This window comes from Trachurus trachurus (genome assembly GCF_905171665.1).
Source record: "Trachurus trachurus genome assembly, chromosome: 8".
Lineage (NCBI taxonomy): Eukaryota > Metazoa > Chordata > Actinopteri > Carangiformes > Carangidae > Trachurus > Trachurus trachurus.
Window position 1 is genome coordinate 6734959 of NC_139905.1, and position 19060 is coordinate 6754018.

Consider the following 19060-nt stretch of genomic DNA (forward strand, 5'->3'; position numbering starts at 1 on the left):
AGGGAGAGTGGAGCTGTAGGTGAAAAGAGGAAACAACGCACGTCTGGTCCTGTTCTATGTTGTTCGTTCACACCGTCACCGTTTATTCGTTACGTCCGCGGTGTAAAAGGCCGTGACGCAAAGACGCGATTAGGCGCGAGACGCGGTAGACGCGACTTTTTTTTTTGCGACGCAATACACGCGATTCTTTTATGGCGACGGGACCCTCGCGTCTTCGTCTATTTCATCGTGTTTGGTGGGAAGACCCACAGGGGCTTCCCACACAAACACGAGGAACGCTTTTTTTTCGCGCGAGCTTTTACGCGCAACCAAACGCGAGATACGCGAGAAATGCGATTTATCGCTCGTTTTCACTCGTTTAAAAAAAAAATCACGAGCCCGCCAACAACTTTTTTTTTTTTTTTCAAAGGAGGTTCAACTGGACTTAGTTATTTGTCTAGGAAGACGTTTCACCTCTCATCCATGAGGCTTCATCAGTTCATGTAGCATCTGACCAGGCTGGGACTGGACCAACTAACTGGTGTGGAGACTCAGTATAAGTCCAGTTGCTTTCGATTTAACCTCCTTTGAAATACTATGACCTGGACAAATGAGAATATGCACAGGCCTACAACAACATTTCTGCTCTCACCAACCATGGTTGAGGTCACAACGCTGCTGTAGCTGCTCTGGAAGTCCGAGACACTGAGGCCAAACGCCGCCGTCGCTTCTGTTCCATGACGGCGAGTTCCGGGCTGATGAGCTACAGAGACTTTAGAGTCAAAGAGGAGCAGTGCGTCGCTGTGTCGGACTGTTTGTTTGGATTTAATGAAGAAGCTGCACAGAGTCAGGTGAGCAGAAGCTGCCCCCCCCCCCCCCCCTCTCACCGTGGAGCCGCTGCTGTCTCACAGCCACCACCGACCCCTAGAATAAAACACCACTAAGCCGTGGACGGTCGCTGCGTGGATAAAATGCTGACGACCAAAACAGCCGCCACCAGGTCACTGACTGGAGAGTTTTAAAGTCGGCACATGAACGCAGCTCAGACCGGCCGGTGCCTCAGCGCGGTGATCAGCAGGACGCTATAGCCTACCCAGTACCGGCCAGCTCAGTACAGAGGGGGGGGGGGGACGATAACGTGACGCACAGTATACTGTTATGAGACACATTATGCATCCCAACTGTCTTTTTTTTTAGAGGATTTTTTTTTTTACCAAGAATGCGCCCAAAAAAATCATGATCCAGGGGCCAAAATTCGAAACAAATATATATTTTTTAAATCATAGGCTAATTCTCATTATTCTCCTGATGTCGGTTTAATGTAAACAGATTGCGCTGATATGCGTCATGTGACAGCGGGGCAGAGCTGCAGCTGCTGTGCTGTGATGGACCTGATCAGACTGGTGGTGGTCCACAGTCAATCAGTCCCAGATCCTCCACCGTCACCAGATCCCCCGAAAGCCCCCGCAAATAATACATCGACAAGAAGTTAAGTGGCAAATTGCACCTTTTCGTCGGTTTATTATTTGCGGATTATTTTTTTATAGCCTATATAACGTCACTGCAACATGCGGCTCTCAGTGCTTGTCGGTGTTGTGTCTATAAATTGTGAAATAACTTTTCCTCGATAGAAATATGAGACGTGGTCGACAGGTTTCATTCATCCATGTTTTGGCAGACAATACAAATAACCAATGATAATGAGATTTCCACCGCGCCGAACCAATCATGTGGCTGGAATAGAGCCAGTCAACAGTAACATGTGCATTTGTTTGGGTTGCTGCAGATGTGCACATCAGCTGACACCGCCGGTAAAAGAGAGAGAGAGAATGAGTGTTGTCTCGAAAAAAAACAGTGAAGGAGAATTTGGACAAGTGACTGAAAAGACGCGTGGTGCGCAATGGGGACACCAGGCTGGAGCGGACCGCGGTCACGGTGCGGCCGCTCTGCTGCTGCTCACCTCTGTGTGTGCGATAACTCATTCATGGTTGTCTCTGATTACACTGGTAACATCCTTCCTATTCACCTCCAATGTAGACGCGACGTGCGCGCTCGTTACCCAAAGCGGCGCGTATCCGCGTGCATTCGGTGCGACGGCGCCGCCGTTTCCCCCCCCGTGCATCATGTCCGTTGCTGTGTCAGGCAGGTGTCTCCCACGGAGCTCTGCCCCGTTTCTACGGTGAAGGAGAGACGTCGCCTCCGCGATGTAGAATGTGTTCAATTAAAGTGAAACTAACACATTATATAGGCCTATATGTCCATTACACACTGAATGGGATGTTAAATCCCATGTCTTTATTTCTTCTGTTTATTTTAATAGTAATAATTATGACTAACATTCAGTGAAGACCTAAAAATCAGTATCTCCAAAATTGAAATATTGCAATGGTTTTTATTTTTTTAAAGCATTTTTAATCTAGAAATGTTGGCCTTCTGAAAACTGTCCATATGCACTCAATACTTGGTTGGGGTTGAACTACTGGAAATTGACTTTTCTGTGATATTGTTAATGGTGAGGCCCCCCCCGCCAGACAATTCCTCTCTTTTTTGGTCCTGACCCGTTTGCATCCCTGTACTCATGCCTGACTGTGTGTGTGTGTGTGTGTGTGTGTGTGTGTGTGTGTGTGTGTCCTGTCTGCAGAAGTACAACAACGACTGGTGGATCGGGCGTCTGGTGAAGGAGGGCTGCGAGGTGGGCTTCATCCCCAGCCCCGTCAAGCTGGAGAACACCCGTCTGCTGCAGGAGCAACGGATGAGACAGAACCGGCTCAGCTCCAGGTAACCGCGAGCAACCCTCTGAATCTGGAGTATATAAACAACCCCACTTTTCAAAACAGGTCAAATCTGAGTCACACTTCACCCACCAGGCAAAATGAAACATCCTAAAATAGACAAAAGCGCTGCAGTGAGTCACTGCGCTGCACTAGAAGCACACTAACTGTACATATACGTCTCTGTAGACTCAGACTGTGTGTTTAAGAAAATATCGAGGAATTTGTCTGTTTATTTTGTTTTTATTTGTCCATTTTTTTACTCATTTTTTAACCATTTACGGTACAGATAATCAGCAACTCATTACCATTTCCCTTCAATTTCCTCCTCTCACTGTTTGTTACCAGAAAGTCACAACAGCACTTTGTTTTAACAGATTATAATGATCAGTAACTCATGCAGAATGAAATTTAACCATAGTTTACCTAATAATAAAATCTGTTAAAAGAGCAAAAAGTGCTTTATTTATTTCTTTATATATTGTAAAAATAGAAATAATGAGCAGTGTGTATTCAGTAATGTGAAGATTGTGTCTCATTTTCCTTCACCAAGTCGTGATTTGAGTCTGTTTTGTCTCATTACAGTAAATCTGGAGGAAGCTCCAGTCTGGATGTTGCCACGGGAACCCGCAGGCCCACCCCACCTGGCACAGGTGAGGTCACAGGGTCTCCTCATCAAGTGGCTAAACAATGGCCGTGTGTGTGTGTGTGGATGCTTGTGCAATCCTGACAGAGCGAGCCAGCGAGCGAGCGAGAGAGAGAGAAAGCGAGATGAGACGGGCGTCTGATATTTAGATGAAGATTTAAATTGGCTAGTTAGTCAGGCATGATGATGAATCACGCCGCGTCTCGGTGGCTTGCCATGTGAAGTGAGAGAGGTCCTGGGAGGTCCGTCATTAGCACACAGGACGGAGCTGAAATGGAGCCGAGATCGGCCCGCACTCATTAAACTTGATAAGTACGTCTGGCCTGTGTGAGCATCACGGGGACGACACGGAGCGGCTGCTGCATCCAGAGAGACAGCAGGAGAGAGGGAGGTGCAAAAAAACAACTCTGATTGACTTGAAGGAGTTCTTTTTTTTTCTTTTTTTTTTTAATCCAATAAATCCACTGAGCTGAACTTAAAGCAGAAGTAAGCGATCCGGTCGTTTTCGCTAATGCTGCGTTCCAGGCAGGCTTTTGAAATCATAAATTACAGCTTCAAGTCACAACTTACGACTTTGTAGCGTTCCAGGCAACCCACTCGTGTTTTTCCGACCTGTTTTACCGGTGAAAGTCACTATAACGGCCACTCGTAACTTCCGACCGGTGAACTCGTACCAGATCGAACTGGTACCACTTCACGGTCGGAAAAATACGAGTTTCCTTGAACGCACCATAACAGTCCTCGTCTCTACGTCGCCACATTCACGGCGTTCCTTGGCTGCACACACAGCCCTGCATGCCGTTCTCTCTCCTCATTGGATAAAAACTGTAGGATACGATAAATGTTTTCTCTTCGGCTCAGAGCAGAGCAGAGGGACTGAGAGACCCGTGTTTCAGTCCAAACACTCTATGTAAGTGATTGCTGTCGGAAGATAGAACTATTTAAGACTTATATTAACACAAATATATCACTTACTTCTGCTTTAATAGCTGAATAATAGAAAACACATCTGTCTCACACACAGTGTTCGCTCTAAGTGGACGATCTGACTTAATGCAGAGAAACACACCTATTTATATACTGTTGAGGTCGTTGTATTTGAATTTGAATTTGTCCCCAAAGGGCAATTTGGTTTGCAGCAAAAGTTCAGAGTCAGACACAGTAAGATCTCACATAGCACATACAAATAATACAAATAAATACATAGTTATCACAATTTACAGTGCTGTACATCGTTCCCAACAGCCTCACCTGCAGCATATTAAGGAATCTAATGGCAGATGGGACAAAGGATTTTAAATATCGATTTGATTTGGCTAGGGAACATATACCTCCTCTTAGATGGGAGGAGCCCAAACCCTGCATAAAGATTGATCAAATGTATCTAAAAATAACCCTAATTGAATATCTATATACAGATAATGTGCTGGGCTGTTTATGTACCTGGTAAAATTGAGATGTACAGTGCCTTGCAAAAGTATTCATACCCCTTGAACTTTTCCACATTTTGTCATGTTACAACCACAAACTTAAATCATAATATTCATAATAATAATAACTTTATTTATTTATAAAGCACCTTTTAAAAACACAAGTTTACAAAGTGATTGACAAAACAAGTCACAAATGCCATAAAACCATAAGAGATGGATCGCCCAAGTAATACAGCAACACAGGCAATCGAGAATCCTGCATGTCATTCCCCCCCTCTCTGCCTCCCATTTTCTGTCTCTGTCTCAACTGTCCTGTCCATTATAAAGCCCCAAAAATATACTTTAAAAAAGGATGCAGTTGATTGATAAAATAAATAAAAAAGGGGGGTATACATGATAAGAATAGATAAGATGGGATACATTAAAGCAGATATCAGTGGAATGTTTTTGTTAATATAAGTCCTAAATAGTCCTATTTTCCGTCAGCAATCACTTACATGAAGTATTTCAGCCTAAACACGAGTCTCTCCGTCACTCTGCTCTGCTGTAACCCGAGGAGAAAATTTTCCTTGTGGGATACAAGTGTTATCCAATGAGGAGAGAGAACGGCATGAAGGGCTGTGTGTGCAGCCAAGGGATGCGCGTGAATGTGGTGACGTAGCACGAGGACCAATTGATGCCTGACAAGGGCGGGGGCTGCTAACTCATGGTGCGTTCAAAGAAACTCGTACTTTGTGTTTTTCCTTCCTGTGAAGTCATACCAGTTCGATCTGGTACGAGTTCACGGGTCGGAAGTTACGAGTGGCCGTTATAGGGAACTTTCACAGACAACAGGATGGTAAAAACACGAGCTACGGGTTACCTGGAACGCTACCAAGTCGTAGTTGTGACTTGAAGCTGTAACTTACGGTTTCAAAAGCCTGCCTTGAACGCAGCATTAGCCGAAACGGCCGTGAAGCTGATATCTGCTTTAAGATAAGACAAGATGGGATAAAATAGTTAAAACAGAAGGAGGTGTAAAGTAAAACTTAGCATCTGAGTAAAAGTGTGAGATAAATGATTATGATGATGATGAAAGAAGAGGATAAGCGAGTCTGTAAAAGTGGATTTTAAGAAGTGAGTCTGCACGCCTAAATAAAAAATGTATATGTGATAAACCACCACCACATAATAGCGCATAATAGTGAAGTGGAAGGAAAATGAAACAAGATTTTTTTACAAATCAAAGACCAAAACTGAACTTTTCGGCCAACATGCAAAACTCTATGTGTGGCAGAAAGCTAAAATAATTTAAGTTTGTGGTTGTGCCGTGCCAAAATGTGCCAAAGTTCAAGGGCTATGAATACTTTTGCATGGCATAGTATCTTGTGAACCTGAGAGATGTTGGTGGATGATGTATGTGAGCTCTGGACAGCGATGCTACATATTCATTCAGTCATGACAGAGTTGGTTGATGTTCTCGTCTTAACTCGACAGAAACAAAGTCTAATTCCCCAAATGTCCGAAACAATACAACTACCAGCCCTGTCCACCTCCCCCTCCGCTCCCCCTCCCCAACCTGCGTCACCAACAACGATCCCAACACACACACCTCCTCTCCCCCTCTCCTCCCCCTCTCTGCCTCCTCCTGCTTCCTTCCAGTTTCCTCTGCATCTACATTTCCAGTTTTGTTTCTGTTAAATCCCCGTCCTCTCCTCTCCTCTCCTCTCCTCTCCTCTCCTCTCCTCTCCTCTCCTCTCCTCTCCTCTGCTCTTCACGTCGTTGCACCTCACACCTGTTGTTTTTTCTGGCTTCATTCACATGATGATCTGACGTTGTTCTTCCTTTTGAATCTCTTCGTTCTCAGTGTTATTTCCAGTTTGAATCATACTGTCGCCTTTTTTTTCCCCCCAATCTCAGTGTTTGTTGTCATCTCTTTTGCAATTTCCTTTCCATGGCTCTTTTCTGGATGCATCTCACATTCTTACTTCTGTTTACTCTCCTTCTTCCTTCCCTTTTTTTGATTTCCCTCCCTCTGTTATCTTCTCATCCTCTTTCACTTCACCTCCTCTCTTCCTCCTCCTCTCTTCTTCCTCCTCTCCTCTATCTCTCTCTTCTCTGCACCGCCCCGCCCTCGTTCCTCACCAGCTCACGTGGACATGTCCACTGTGGCCTTTGACGTTGACCCCCTCGACCTGGATGCCGAGGAGCCCCCTGAGTCGCAGGGTGACCCTCGCTCCCCCAAGGGCATGTCAGGCAGCGTCACCTCCCCTCAGGCCAACATCCACCGACTGCCCTTCTTTAAGAAGGTAACACCCCCGAGGCCCCAGGACTCCTCGCTCACCTCGCCAGCCTCCCTCCTCCTCCTCTCCTCTTCCTCCTGTTCCTCCTCTCCATCTCTCACTAACTCCCTGTTGCTGCTGCTGCTCCGTCTCTCTGGTCTAACCCCTGAGGATCCGGTCCTGGTGCTCACGCTGAGTTATGTTTGGATGTTTGTTTCTGTGCTCGTCAGCAGGGAGAGCTGAGGCGTCCGCCGTCGAGCTAACCTACACAACTCTGAAATGGCTGCTGCCGCATATCAGTCTATATGAGTCTATTTTAAAACCCAGCCGTCAGAATAAACTCTGTTTTAATCAATAACCAGCTCCCTCTCCCTCCTTCCCTCTCCCCCAGCTCCTCCAGTCTCTAACCTGTCAATAACTAAACGTGCTCTTGTGTTTTGTGCTTTTTTTTTTGTCTCTTCTGGCTTTTGTGTGGAATGATACTTGTAGGTGGCCCAGCTAAACAGAAACAGAAGTCGGTGAGTGTGGTTCGTTCTCCAGACTAACCTCTAACATTTCATCTCTTCACTGTGTCTCCTCGTGCTCTGTCGTCTGTCTCACCCTGTCCTGTCCTGTCCTGTCCTTCCTGTGGTGTAAAAGAAATCACTCAGTACAGTACAAGCACACGTACAGTATTATGCAGCACTTTCCTCCTCAGTCACATTTGTGAATCATGACGACGCCTCTTGTCATTTCCCATCGGAGCCGTCGCTCGGTGCACAGGTGCAGACCCTGTTAGTCACAGCGTGTGACGGTAACACATCCTGACACGCTCTCGTTTCCATTCATGACGACCGACGTGAGTGACAGCGGCCGGCGATCAGCTGTTAGTTCTGCTTCTCAGCACAATCTGAGCCACGTGTTCAGGATTAAAGCTGCAGAACAAAAGGACACAGATAAAAACTCTGTGTCAATATGAACCGATTAAAGCTATTTGATTAAGTATTCAACAATAGAAGCCAGACTTTTTGTATAATTTACCTTAAAGTGATAGTTCACCCAAAATTCAAATTTCTGAATTTCTTTTTGAAGTTACAGCGGGGCTCCGCGCAGCACTGCATGTCCATATGACGGTAGCAAACGGAGCTCACTTTTCTTCGTCCAAAAAGACACACCAAAAACCATCCAAATACCTCCATACTGCTCGTCTGTAATGTCCCTCTTGTATTGAAGCCCCGACATGAGAAATTGTTCCGAAAAAAATTAAATAAGTCTATGTTTTAAGCTTGTTTGTAGCGGAAGCTCCCAGTGTCTCAGTCTCGAATCTCGCGCGATTTGCACAGACACCAGCAGCAGAGCAGTGAACTGAGACACTTAGATTTGAATTTTGGGTGAACTATCCCTTTAAGCAAACTAAGACTTAATTATATATTTATTGTAAACAAGGCCACTCTTAAAAACAATATACACACTAATGTTTTGTAATGTGATTTTATAGAGATGTAATAATAAACCATAATATCGTGGAATAGCCAATTGTTGCAGCATTAAATGGATAATATGTCAAAGTTATTCATTTAAAACCAGGTTTTTAAAGTTCAAACCACAGAGTCAAACGTTTTTTTTTTCATAAATGCAACTTCTCTTTCATTTACTATGAAGTAAACAGGGCAACATGTTGTCATTAGTATCTTGTGCTCATAGACACAGACAGTGAGTGGAGTAGAGAGTTAACATTCAGCACTACGCTGCGTTCACTATCACCCTTCCTGTTACTCACCGCGCTGAGTTGTGCTCAGTGTTATTCAAGACCATTGAGGGCTATTGTTATGTTCGGTGCTCCAGCTCTGCCCCTTTAGAGACAAGAGCCATTTGGTAACTTTTAAAATATGTATTTTTAGCCTCCGTGAATACAAATGAGGTGAAATGAGCTTCCGCTGCTCTGCTTTATGTAATGTAATGTAGTGGAACTGCACCACTCCAGCACTGTATCATCCTGCCTGAAGAGCTGCACAGCGCTCACAGAGGAGGGGGCGTGCTCCGAATACACATCAAAGACAGAAAAAATAAATAAATAAACGTATCTATACAGTATATATATCCGATTTTACTGTTGTCAGATTATATAGGACAGTGAAAAAGTGTCAGAGGAAAAACAGTCTGTTTCTAAAGCTGGCAGATGCTCAAGGAATCAATAGAGATGAATCACTCCTCTCATGATTCATAATGTACAGATGAGCCTAAGGTTCATGTGCAGCAATATGGATCGTGTTTGTGTGTGGGCGTCCTGCAGAAGTCTGCGTGTGGCAGTCACAGGCTTCTCCATTTTTAGTTTGATTGTGGCTCAAAAAGCCACTGTTCTGTTTTCTATAGGCGCTGTTGCCATAATCCCTATAGTCATAGCAGTAGGTTTGTTACCTTTAATTGTCGGTGCAAGCTATTTTTAGAACGGCGGAGCAGAGCCGTGAGCTGCTCAGAGCTACGCTACGGAGGCTCATGGGATTTCTTGGTTTCCCTCATCAAACTCATCAAATACACAATCCAACAACTCCAAAACGCTCTGGTGGACAAGTTGTGACCTGCACATTCACCACGCTATGAGATAATAAAAGAACGTTACGAGGCGGAGTCGTTTTCGAGGTAAATTCATGCAAAACCTCTGATGCACGTTGCCTTCAGGGGCAGTTTTTCAGCAAGCAGTCTCTGCATTTCCCTCTAAAACAACTCTGTCTGGTAACGTTCTGTTATTATCTCATAGCGTGGTGAATGTGCAGGTCACAACTTGTCCACCAGAGCGTTTTGGAGTTGTTGGATTGTGTATTTGATGAGTTTGATGAGGGAAACCAAGAAATCCCATGAGCCTCCGTAGCGTAGCTCTGAGCAGCTCGCGGCTCTGCTCCGCCGTTCCAAAAATAGTTTGCACGGACAATTAAAGGTAACGAACCTACTGCTATGACTATAGCAATTATGGCAATGGGCCAATTTGCCAAAATGTTGAACTATCCCTTGAAAAAGAAGATTAAAAAAGTGGCAAAATCCGGGTTTTATATGTAAAAGCCTTTAGATGAAGCTTTCTGCTTTAAAATGTTTATTTATTTTAGATTTCCAGGATACATTTATCCATTTTTGATCAAGGAATTTCTCAGATTTATCTGAATTTGAAGCACAAATGTAAAAAGAGTCTTTTCTTCCAGCAGTTACTGACAGAAATAACTTAACAACTCTCACCCCGAAGTGCTGATGCATGACAAAAAGAGGGAGGTGTGAAGTATCTGTGACGTTTGTGGCGGCACAGTCACGAGAGCCCTCCTGACAACGCTGGCGTCTGGTTTTAATTATGGACACTTTAATTATGTGAGAGTGCAAGAATAAGAAATAGAGGCGAGAGAGAGAGAGAGAAAGAAAGAGCTCTCGGCCAAGAAATTGATCACGTCGCCTCTGAACATTCACGGACGGTCGATAAAACACACAGACTCTGGCATCTCTAACTCACCATCCATCAATCTGACCGCTCAGAGAGGAGGGGGGGGGGGGGGGGGGGGCTTTGTGTTGAAATAATGTTGATTTATCTGTGAGTGTAACTGTGACTGTAGATCTATATGTGTGTGTGTGTTGTGTTCAACAATACAATGACGATGTGAGTAACGGCTCTGTTGCTGCTGTTCCTCGCTCAGATGGAGCATGTCCCGCCCTACGACGTGGTTCCCTCCATGAGACCCATCATCCTGGTCGGGCCGTCACTCAAAGGATACGAGGTGTGTGTGTGTGTGTGTGTGTGCGTGCAAATGTCTTGTGTTTAAAGGGATAGTTCAACATTTTGATAAATTCACCTATCACCATAATCCCTATAGTCATAGCAGTAGGTTCATTACATTTAATTATCGGTACATGTTGTTTTGAGATCAGCGGGGCAGAGACGTGAGCTGCTCAGTTAACACAATGGAGATGAACGGTACAGGTCCCCTGTCCCTCATCAAACTCATCAAATACACAATCCAACAGCTCCAAAACGCTCTGGTGGACAAGTTGTGACCTGCACATTCACCACGCTATGAGATAATCACGTATAATCATGTAACATTACGACACATGGAGCAAATACTCTGAACTACTTGCACTTTTCAAATCCCTCCGCCCAGCAGCCGTGTCTGGAATGTAGTTCCGGCTGCATTTCCCTCTAAAACAACTTCCTTTCGTAATGTTGCATGATTATTTCATAGCGTGGTGAATGTGCAGGTCACAACTTGTCCACCAGAGCGTTGTGGAGTTGTTGGATTGTGTATTTGATGAGTTTGATGAGGGACAGGGGACCTGTACCGTTCACCTCCATTGTGTTCACTGAGCAGCTCACGTCTCTGCCCCGCTGATCTCAAAACAACATGCACCGATAATTAAAGGTAACGAACCTACTCCAATGACTAGGCAATAGGCGAATTTGCCAAAATGTTGAACTATCCCTTTAATCCCTCTCTCACATTGAGTGTGGTCTCACACCTGCTCCTCCTCCTCCAGGTGACAGACATGATGCAGAAGGCGCTTTTTGACTTTCTGAAACACAAGTTTGAGGGCAGGTAAGACTCGGCCTCCGTCCGCAGCCCTGGTTGTTGAACAGTTTTAAACCAGTTGCCCCGGTAACGACTGGTTCTCTGACCGTGTCCGTGTCTCTGCGTCAGGATATCCATCACACGGGTGACGGCCGACATCTCGCTGGCCAAACGCTCGGTCCTCAACAACCCCTCCAAACACACCATCATCGAGCGCTCCAGCACCCGCTCCAGCCTGGGTAAGGAAGACACACACACACACACACACACAGACACACACACCTCAGTCTGAAACACACCACACAACACACACCGGACAGGTACGGTCAGTTATTATGGGATGGATGATGAGAGTAAAGCAGGAGTGAAATATTTCTAGTGGAGGTAAAAGGGAAATATGGACACATTTGTTCATCATGTGTCACTGAAGATGGGTACATGGATACATGGATTCCTTGATATCTTCTCTGAAATTATTCAGCATTTCATAAAGTTAAAAAAACATTTTTAAAAAATCACATTAATGCATCAAAAACTTGATATTAAAAGTGTGATAATGCAGGAGATAAATAGCTAAAAATAACTGAGTGTCCACAGTTAATCACATGTTTTTTATTTGTTTAAAATCTACTTCAAAGGGAAACTTTTCAAGTGTTTTATAGTGAACAAATATGCTTCTTTATACAAATGTAACTTTATTATACATGGACTAAAAACGATGACAAATATTGTCCCAAAAAAAGCTCAGATAATAACATGAACAGCTCGGCCTGAGTTTGTTCAGCTTGAGACTGTAGCTGATTCATTTCCAGCAAATGATTCAAACTATGAGTCGGATCAAAGGCCTAGATAGATAGATAGATAGATAGATAGATAGATAGATAGATAGATAGATAGATAGATAGATAGATAGATAGATAGATAGATAGATAGATAGATAGATAGATAGATAGATAGATAGATAGATAGATAGATAGATAGATAGATAGATAGATAGATAGATAGATAGATAGATAGATAGATAGATAGATAGATAGATAGATAGATAGATAGATAGATAGATAAGAGTTAATCAGAGTTTCTGTGAAGTGGTTTAATATTTCATTCAGGTGCTCAGGGTTAAAGTGGACGATCCAGAGCAGCACAGACACTTTTGATTAATAAGGAGATAAAAATGAGAGATGAGGGAGACGCTGCAGATCACTACACCAGGTCGAGATCCTTTTAACGTCACTGTTGCAAAAAAGAATCGACAGCCACTGATCCAGGAACAGATTTACACACAGCTCGGAGCAGAGGAGCAGGAAAAGTGTTTTTTTTTTTTTTTTAGATGTTTGCGTTTTGAAATTTTCACTCCGCCCTCGTTGTCACATCAGTGAGAAGAAGTTGAACCAGCGGAGGTCAGCAGAAGCAAGACGAGGCTGTTCACTGACTCTGTGTTTTCACTTCACAGTCTGTGTGTGTATGTGTGTGTGAGGGTTTTTTGGGGGAAACTGGTTCATGAAATGTCAGCTCAGTCGACGAGCGTGAACTTTAGGCGTCGTTGTTCTTCATCCTATGACCTGAAAGTGTTTTATTTTCCTTTTCTGTACCCGCTCTCAGTCTGATCTGGCCTCCTCTCTCTCTTCATCCTGTCTTTTCTGCCCTTTACCCCCCCCCCCCCCCCCCCCCACTGCTCCTTCCTCTCCCACCGCCCATCCTCTTCCTCCACTGTCTTTTTGATTCAGACGTACTGGGTACGTATGCTCTCCTCCTCCTCCCAAAACTAGACAATGAAGCCTCTCTCTTCCTCCTTCCTCCCCTTTCCCCCCTCTCACTATATTCATCATCTTGCTCATGCATTGTTTGTCTGCCTGTCTGCTTGCCTGTCAGTTTCTCTGTTCCTCATACTTCTGTGTTGACAGCCGGTAGTCTCCAACAAAAAGAACAGAAAGAGAAAGTGGGAACAGATCCGTGGGCGGGCGGCGGGCGAGGAGGGGGGGGCGACTCTGAGCAGGACTGAGCAGAGAGGAAGCCAGTTCTTTCCAACGCTGCTCTCTGTCATGACCCTGCACCGTTACAGCGTGTGTGCAGTGGGACCTGCCGCCTCTGTAACACTCAGTGTGGTCAAATCCAAATTTAGAGGACTCCAATCTTTCATTTGGGGTTAATAGAAACCTCAGAAAAACCGAAGTAGACACACACATCACACCAATGAGGGCAGGTGCCGAGTACAAACAATAAGCAAACTAAAAAGAACAAAGGTACTCGCGGCTCTGCAGGACTCAGCGGTCGTGAGTACCCAGAGATGGAGTACTCGACCCCAGTACTCGAGTAAGAGTAACAAAGTACTTGCTTTTAAAGGTACTTAAGTATCCAAAAGTACATGCTTTTAAATTTACTTTAAGTAAAAGTAAGAGTAAATTTCTTATTTTTCACATCAATGAATTACTATATTTTTTTCTAAATGAATTTAAGGACCTTTTAACTCTTGTTTCTGAGAATTAACTCTTTGAAAGCAGCTGCACTGATGTGCTGCTTTTAGGGGTTAGGGTTTCCTTCTTTGACAAACACAGCTTGTGTCCAATAGGATTTTAGGAAAAAAAAGAAGAAAAAAAAAGAGCAGACCTGAAAGTAACGAGTACTTTTCAGCCTTCCTAGAAATTAACTCGAGTAAAAGTAAAAATATTTGTCTTGGAAATGTATTCAAATCCTCTGGATATGTACTTAAGTACAGTACTCAAGTAAATGTACTCCACCACTGCGAGTACCTTTGTTCTTTTTAGTTAATAGAAACCTCGCCAGCTATTTCTTTATATGATTTAGAGTTCACATTTATAGTTGCCCCCCCCCCCCAGCTTTAATCCTGTGCTCCTCAGTCCTCTGGAGGCTGCTGAAATGTGCACAAGCACCCGTTCCTCCTCAGATTGCCTTTGCCCTGCCGTTATCTCTCCCTGCTGCTCGGTTGGCAGCGCCAACGCCTCGGAGGCGCCGAGGTCTGACCAGACAGGCGAGGAACATTCTGGTTTCCAGTTTTTATCTCCCTCCTTACACGTCAACAGGCTGATAAAGGAGGAGGAGGAGGAGGAGGGAGGAGGGAGGAGGAGGGAGGAAGGGGGGAAGGTTGCGTTTGAAATACTGAAGCAAAAAGCTCATATCGGCTGTTGTTGAGGAACAATGAAAACCTAAAGCAGTGCACAGACAACAGAGTGGTTCACCTGAGTGCTGCTAACAACACAAACTAACGGTCCGCTTCATTTGTTTGATCAGGGTGTTTTTTCTTTTGTTTCCGTTCTATTCACATGGTGAGAAATTGTGTCTTTTATTATTATTATTATTATTATTATTAGGCATCTCATTCTTAAGTGCCTCCTTCCTCTGCAACATCGAACCACGAAGCATCGGAAGCATCATGAGGACGTTCCCATTGTGTCGGGGAGGGGGCGACAGAATGAGGATGCTGCACTGCTCCATTTAGCTGTGCATAAATGGAACTCTTTCAGTGTGATCCAGTCTAATTCATACGCTTGGTAGTGTTTGGTTTTGTTTTTTTTATTTAACCGAAACTTCGACATGCATGATTAACTTACTAACATGTCGGTTATGTACCTGTGCACAAACTAAGTGCAGCTTGTGTCTCCTGAATAGAGAGAAGTAGCTCCACTAATAATCACAGAGTCTCAGTCTTTTGTCTCGTCGTATTTACGTGTCTTATCTGTTTCTCTCAGCGGAGGTGCAGAGTGAGATTGAGCGTATCTTTGAGCTGGCCCGCACCCTGCAGCTGGTCGCTCTGGACGCAGACACCATCAACCACCCCTCCCAGCTGGCCAAGACCTCCCTCGCTCCCATCATTGTCTATATCAAAATAGCTTCACCTAAGGTAATGCAACAGACAAACAAACTCCAACTTACAATGTTTTAAATCCACTGTATGTGTGTGTGTGAAAAGGATGAAAGCAACTGCAGATTACAGAGCCCACGGGATTTCTGTTGTTTTTCTTTTGTCCCTTTTAATTGTGATGAAATTACAGCAGCGTGCATCTGTGCATCGTCACAGTTAAATGTTGACACAGTGCTGTTCTCTCCCTGCAGGTCCTGCAGAGACTCATTAAATCCAGAGGGAAGTCCCAGGCTAAACACCTAAATGTGCAGATGGTGGCAGCAGACAAGCTGGCTCAGTGCCCACCGGTGAGTTCCTCCTCTATGAACCAGTTGCTGTGGATCGGTTGGGACAAACACCAGAAACAACAACACTGGGTTATTATAGTTAACTAAAACTAGCAGTGAAAAAATAATTTAGTGAACTGAAATAAAAATGACAAATTTTCCAATGAACAATGCAAAACTAATTAAAACTAAAGTGAATTGCAGATAACAGCTTAGTTTTAGTTTTCTTAGAGAAGAAAACGCCACAGCTCAATATGGGACGACTTCATACAACCCACAGGTAGATAAGAGTGAATATACATGTAACCTGATGAGGACTGATGGGAACATTTAGATTAAGATTAAGATATACTTTATTAGTCCTTGACAGGAAACTTGTCTTGGGCACAAGTGCTGACACAGCTGCATCTAAAACCACACATGCATACAGTTTACTTTACTTTATTTGTTTGGGTGGGACAGTGCACATCAATGTACATATAAAAACATGTAAATGTGCCGGATTATAGCAGCAATGCTAATTTCCATCCGGAGTCCCAAAACATAAAAACAGTACAGTGACAGGAAAACATAGTATTATAAACGACATAACAATGCAGACAACAGGGACATAACAAAACAACTATAACGAGATAAATCATTGACCTTTTTACCACACTTCCATGGGTAGTGGGACCTAAAGAATTCCTGAGAGATAAAGTGCAAGGTGCAAAAGTGCTGGGCCAAAGTGACAAGTGCTAGAGTGCAGGAGGGCATGGGTACCAAGTTGTATTGCACGGTGCCCTAAAGTGCACATCAGTTTAAAGTGCCAGGTGTATTGCATCAGATTAAAGTACGACATGGTATATTATCCACATATTATAACAACTAAATATTCTATCGATATTCATCTTCAGAGGTCTGACAGAGGCTTTCTCCTAAAACCTGAAAAACTAAAACTAATGCTACGTTCACATGGAGTCCGGTAAACGGCAAATGCCACTAGACGGAACGGTAAAAACAAACAAACTGTCGGACTGCCGTTTACCGGACTCCATGTGAACACAGCATAAGACAAAATACACTTTTATCAGTAGGACAATTTAAATCCATAACTGCATCTTATTTTACCTCCAGCTGCTCCTGTTTTTAACTACGGTAGACTTCTCTGTTTTCTTTGTCACTTTACTTTTTGTTTTTTTCGTATTTCGGATATGCTTGTATGCTTCAAATGTTTTGTGTTGTGTCTCGGCTATAATGCAAATGAGGTTGCTCCTCAATATATTTCCGAGTTTAAATAAATAAAATAAAAATGAAAATAAATAAAAACTAATCAATTCCTCAAAAATAAAATGAAACAAAACTGCTTAATCACCTGTTGAACTAACTTAAACTGAATTGAAATATAAAAAATCAAATTGAAAAACTAAATAAAAATAAAAACTAATGAACATTTTAAAACTATAATAACTTCCTCCTTCCTGTCTCCGTGCAGGAGTTGTTTGACATCATCCTGGATGAGAACCAGCTGGAAGACGCCTGCGAGCACCTGGCCGACTACCTGGAGGCGTACTGGAAGGCCACGCACCCCCCGAGCAGCAACCCCCCCAACCCGCTGCTCAACCGCACCATGGCCACGGCCGCGCTGGCCGCCTCGCCCGAGCCCGTCTCCAACCTGCAGGTACAGGTGCTCACCTCCCTGCGCAGGAACATGGATCTGTGGCCGGACATGGACGGTGCTGTGGCCCGAGATGGCAAAGAGGAAGAACACGCTCTCTGAAGCCCTGAAGCACACACACCCAGAGAGAGGAGGGGGACGGGGGGGTGATAGGGGATGAGGGGGGGGGTGAGACTCTGGCAACTCAACCTCAATCCAAACCCAGCAGCCTGAAGGAGCCCTGTTGATGCTGTATATAGAAACACAACACAGATGCACATTCACACAAACACAAGAGTTGAGCCGCACACGAACAGCAACTGCAAATAAAACCACCTAGAGTTTTGTTTTGTTTTTTTCGTTTTTTTGGTAACACTTTACTTGAATAGGTATTCATAAGATTGACATAAAACTGTCATAACCATGACATAACAGCTGTCATAAACATTAACACAGCAAAGTTGACATTATTTGAGATGTCCTTGTTATGAGAACTTGACGTAATTTTTAAAGTTTGGCAATTAGGTCTGCTATGACAGTTTAAATTGTCTTTATGTCAAGTTGTCAGAACAAAAACATCTCAAACAATGTCAACTTTGCATTAAAAGTGACATAACTTACCGAATGACACTTAACGACAGCTGTCATAAGTATTCATTGATGTTTATGACAGCTGTTGTGTCATGGTTATGACAGTGTTATGTCAATCTTATGAATACCTATTCAAGTAAAGTGTTACCTTTTTCTTTTTAAAATCTTTATTTCTTTATTTCTTTCTCTGTAAGAGTCAAGTCAAACCACACTGGACTTAAACAATGACCGATACAGCCCCTCGCCCTTCGCCCCTCCCCTCTTCTCATTCACTGTAATCAAGAGTAAACTCCTATCTGCTGCCTCCTCCTCCGTGCCCTCTTTAGCTCCGTGGCCTCGTTTCTCCATCACATTTCTCTCATTTTCTCTGGGAGGCTGAATCCAGTTTGCCGTCCTACTCCTACTCCTCCTCCTCCTCCTCCTCCTCCTCCGTGTTGCCATGGTACCGCCCCTGAAAACAGCAAGTCATGTCCGCCTCTTCCAACAGAAAACGCCTAGTTTGGTGGAGGCTGCTGCTGCTGCTGCTGCTGCTGCTAACACTGTGTCCACTTTAATCTAATCTCCTTTCCTAATAATTTTAACTGCATAGTACTAATCAAGATTTGTCTCCAACTCCAAAGTTATGACCTCATTTTTTAGTTTTGATGAGTTCTATAATCAGAGATATTTATCTTTAACGTTATGGCAACAAAAAGTTGGGTAAAAACTTCTATTCTTCTATTATTATTTCTCTAAGTTTTTATATTTATTATAGCAGCAACAAAAATAATCTAACAAATCCATTTTTATATCTTAATAATAAACATAAAATGATAAAATACTTTGATTAATTACTAAAAGTTGTCATAGTGATCCCCCTGCTTATGGTCTGGACCCATGAGGTCAGTCGGCCAGCAGGCGGCGCTGCTGCAGAGTCGATGTTCACTAACTGCTCCGTGTGTGTGTCAGTCTGCAGGCTCAACTCACCTGTGTGACTTTATTGTGTAACAACTGTTTGTTATTGAATGTGTGTGTATGTGCAAACCTCAAGTGTGTGTGTGTGCATGTGTGTATGTGTGTGCAGGGCCGTTGCTA

At 43.8% G+C, this 19060-nt stretch overlaps 1 protein-coding gene across 1 annotated transcript in view; it reads left to right on the forward strand.

Annotated features, from left to right (window-relative positions):
* Positions 1 to 19060, forward strand: part of cacnb1 (calcium channel, voltage-dependent, beta 1 subunit) — a 32367-nt gene that overhangs the window by 11558 nt on the left and 1749 nt on the right. Inside the window, exons 4-12 of the mRNA XM_083977394.1 lie at positions 2621 to 2757; positions 3336 to 3403; positions 6957 to 7117; positions 10744 to 10824; positions 11582 to 11640; positions 11743 to 11852; positions 15321 to 15472; positions 15685 to 15780; positions 17234 to 17425. Coding sequence (XP_083833520.1) covers positions 2621 to 2757; positions 3336 to 3403; positions 6957 to 7117; positions 10744 to 10824; positions 11582 to 11640; positions 11743 to 11852; positions 15321 to 15472; positions 15685 to 15780; positions 17234 to 17425 — 1056 coding nt within the window. The remainder of the gene's footprint in view (positions 1 to 2620; positions 2758 to 3335; positions 3404 to 6956; positions 7118 to 10743; positions 10825 to 11581; positions 11641 to 11742; positions 11853 to 15320; positions 15473 to 15684; positions 15781 to 17233; positions 17426 to 19060) is intronic.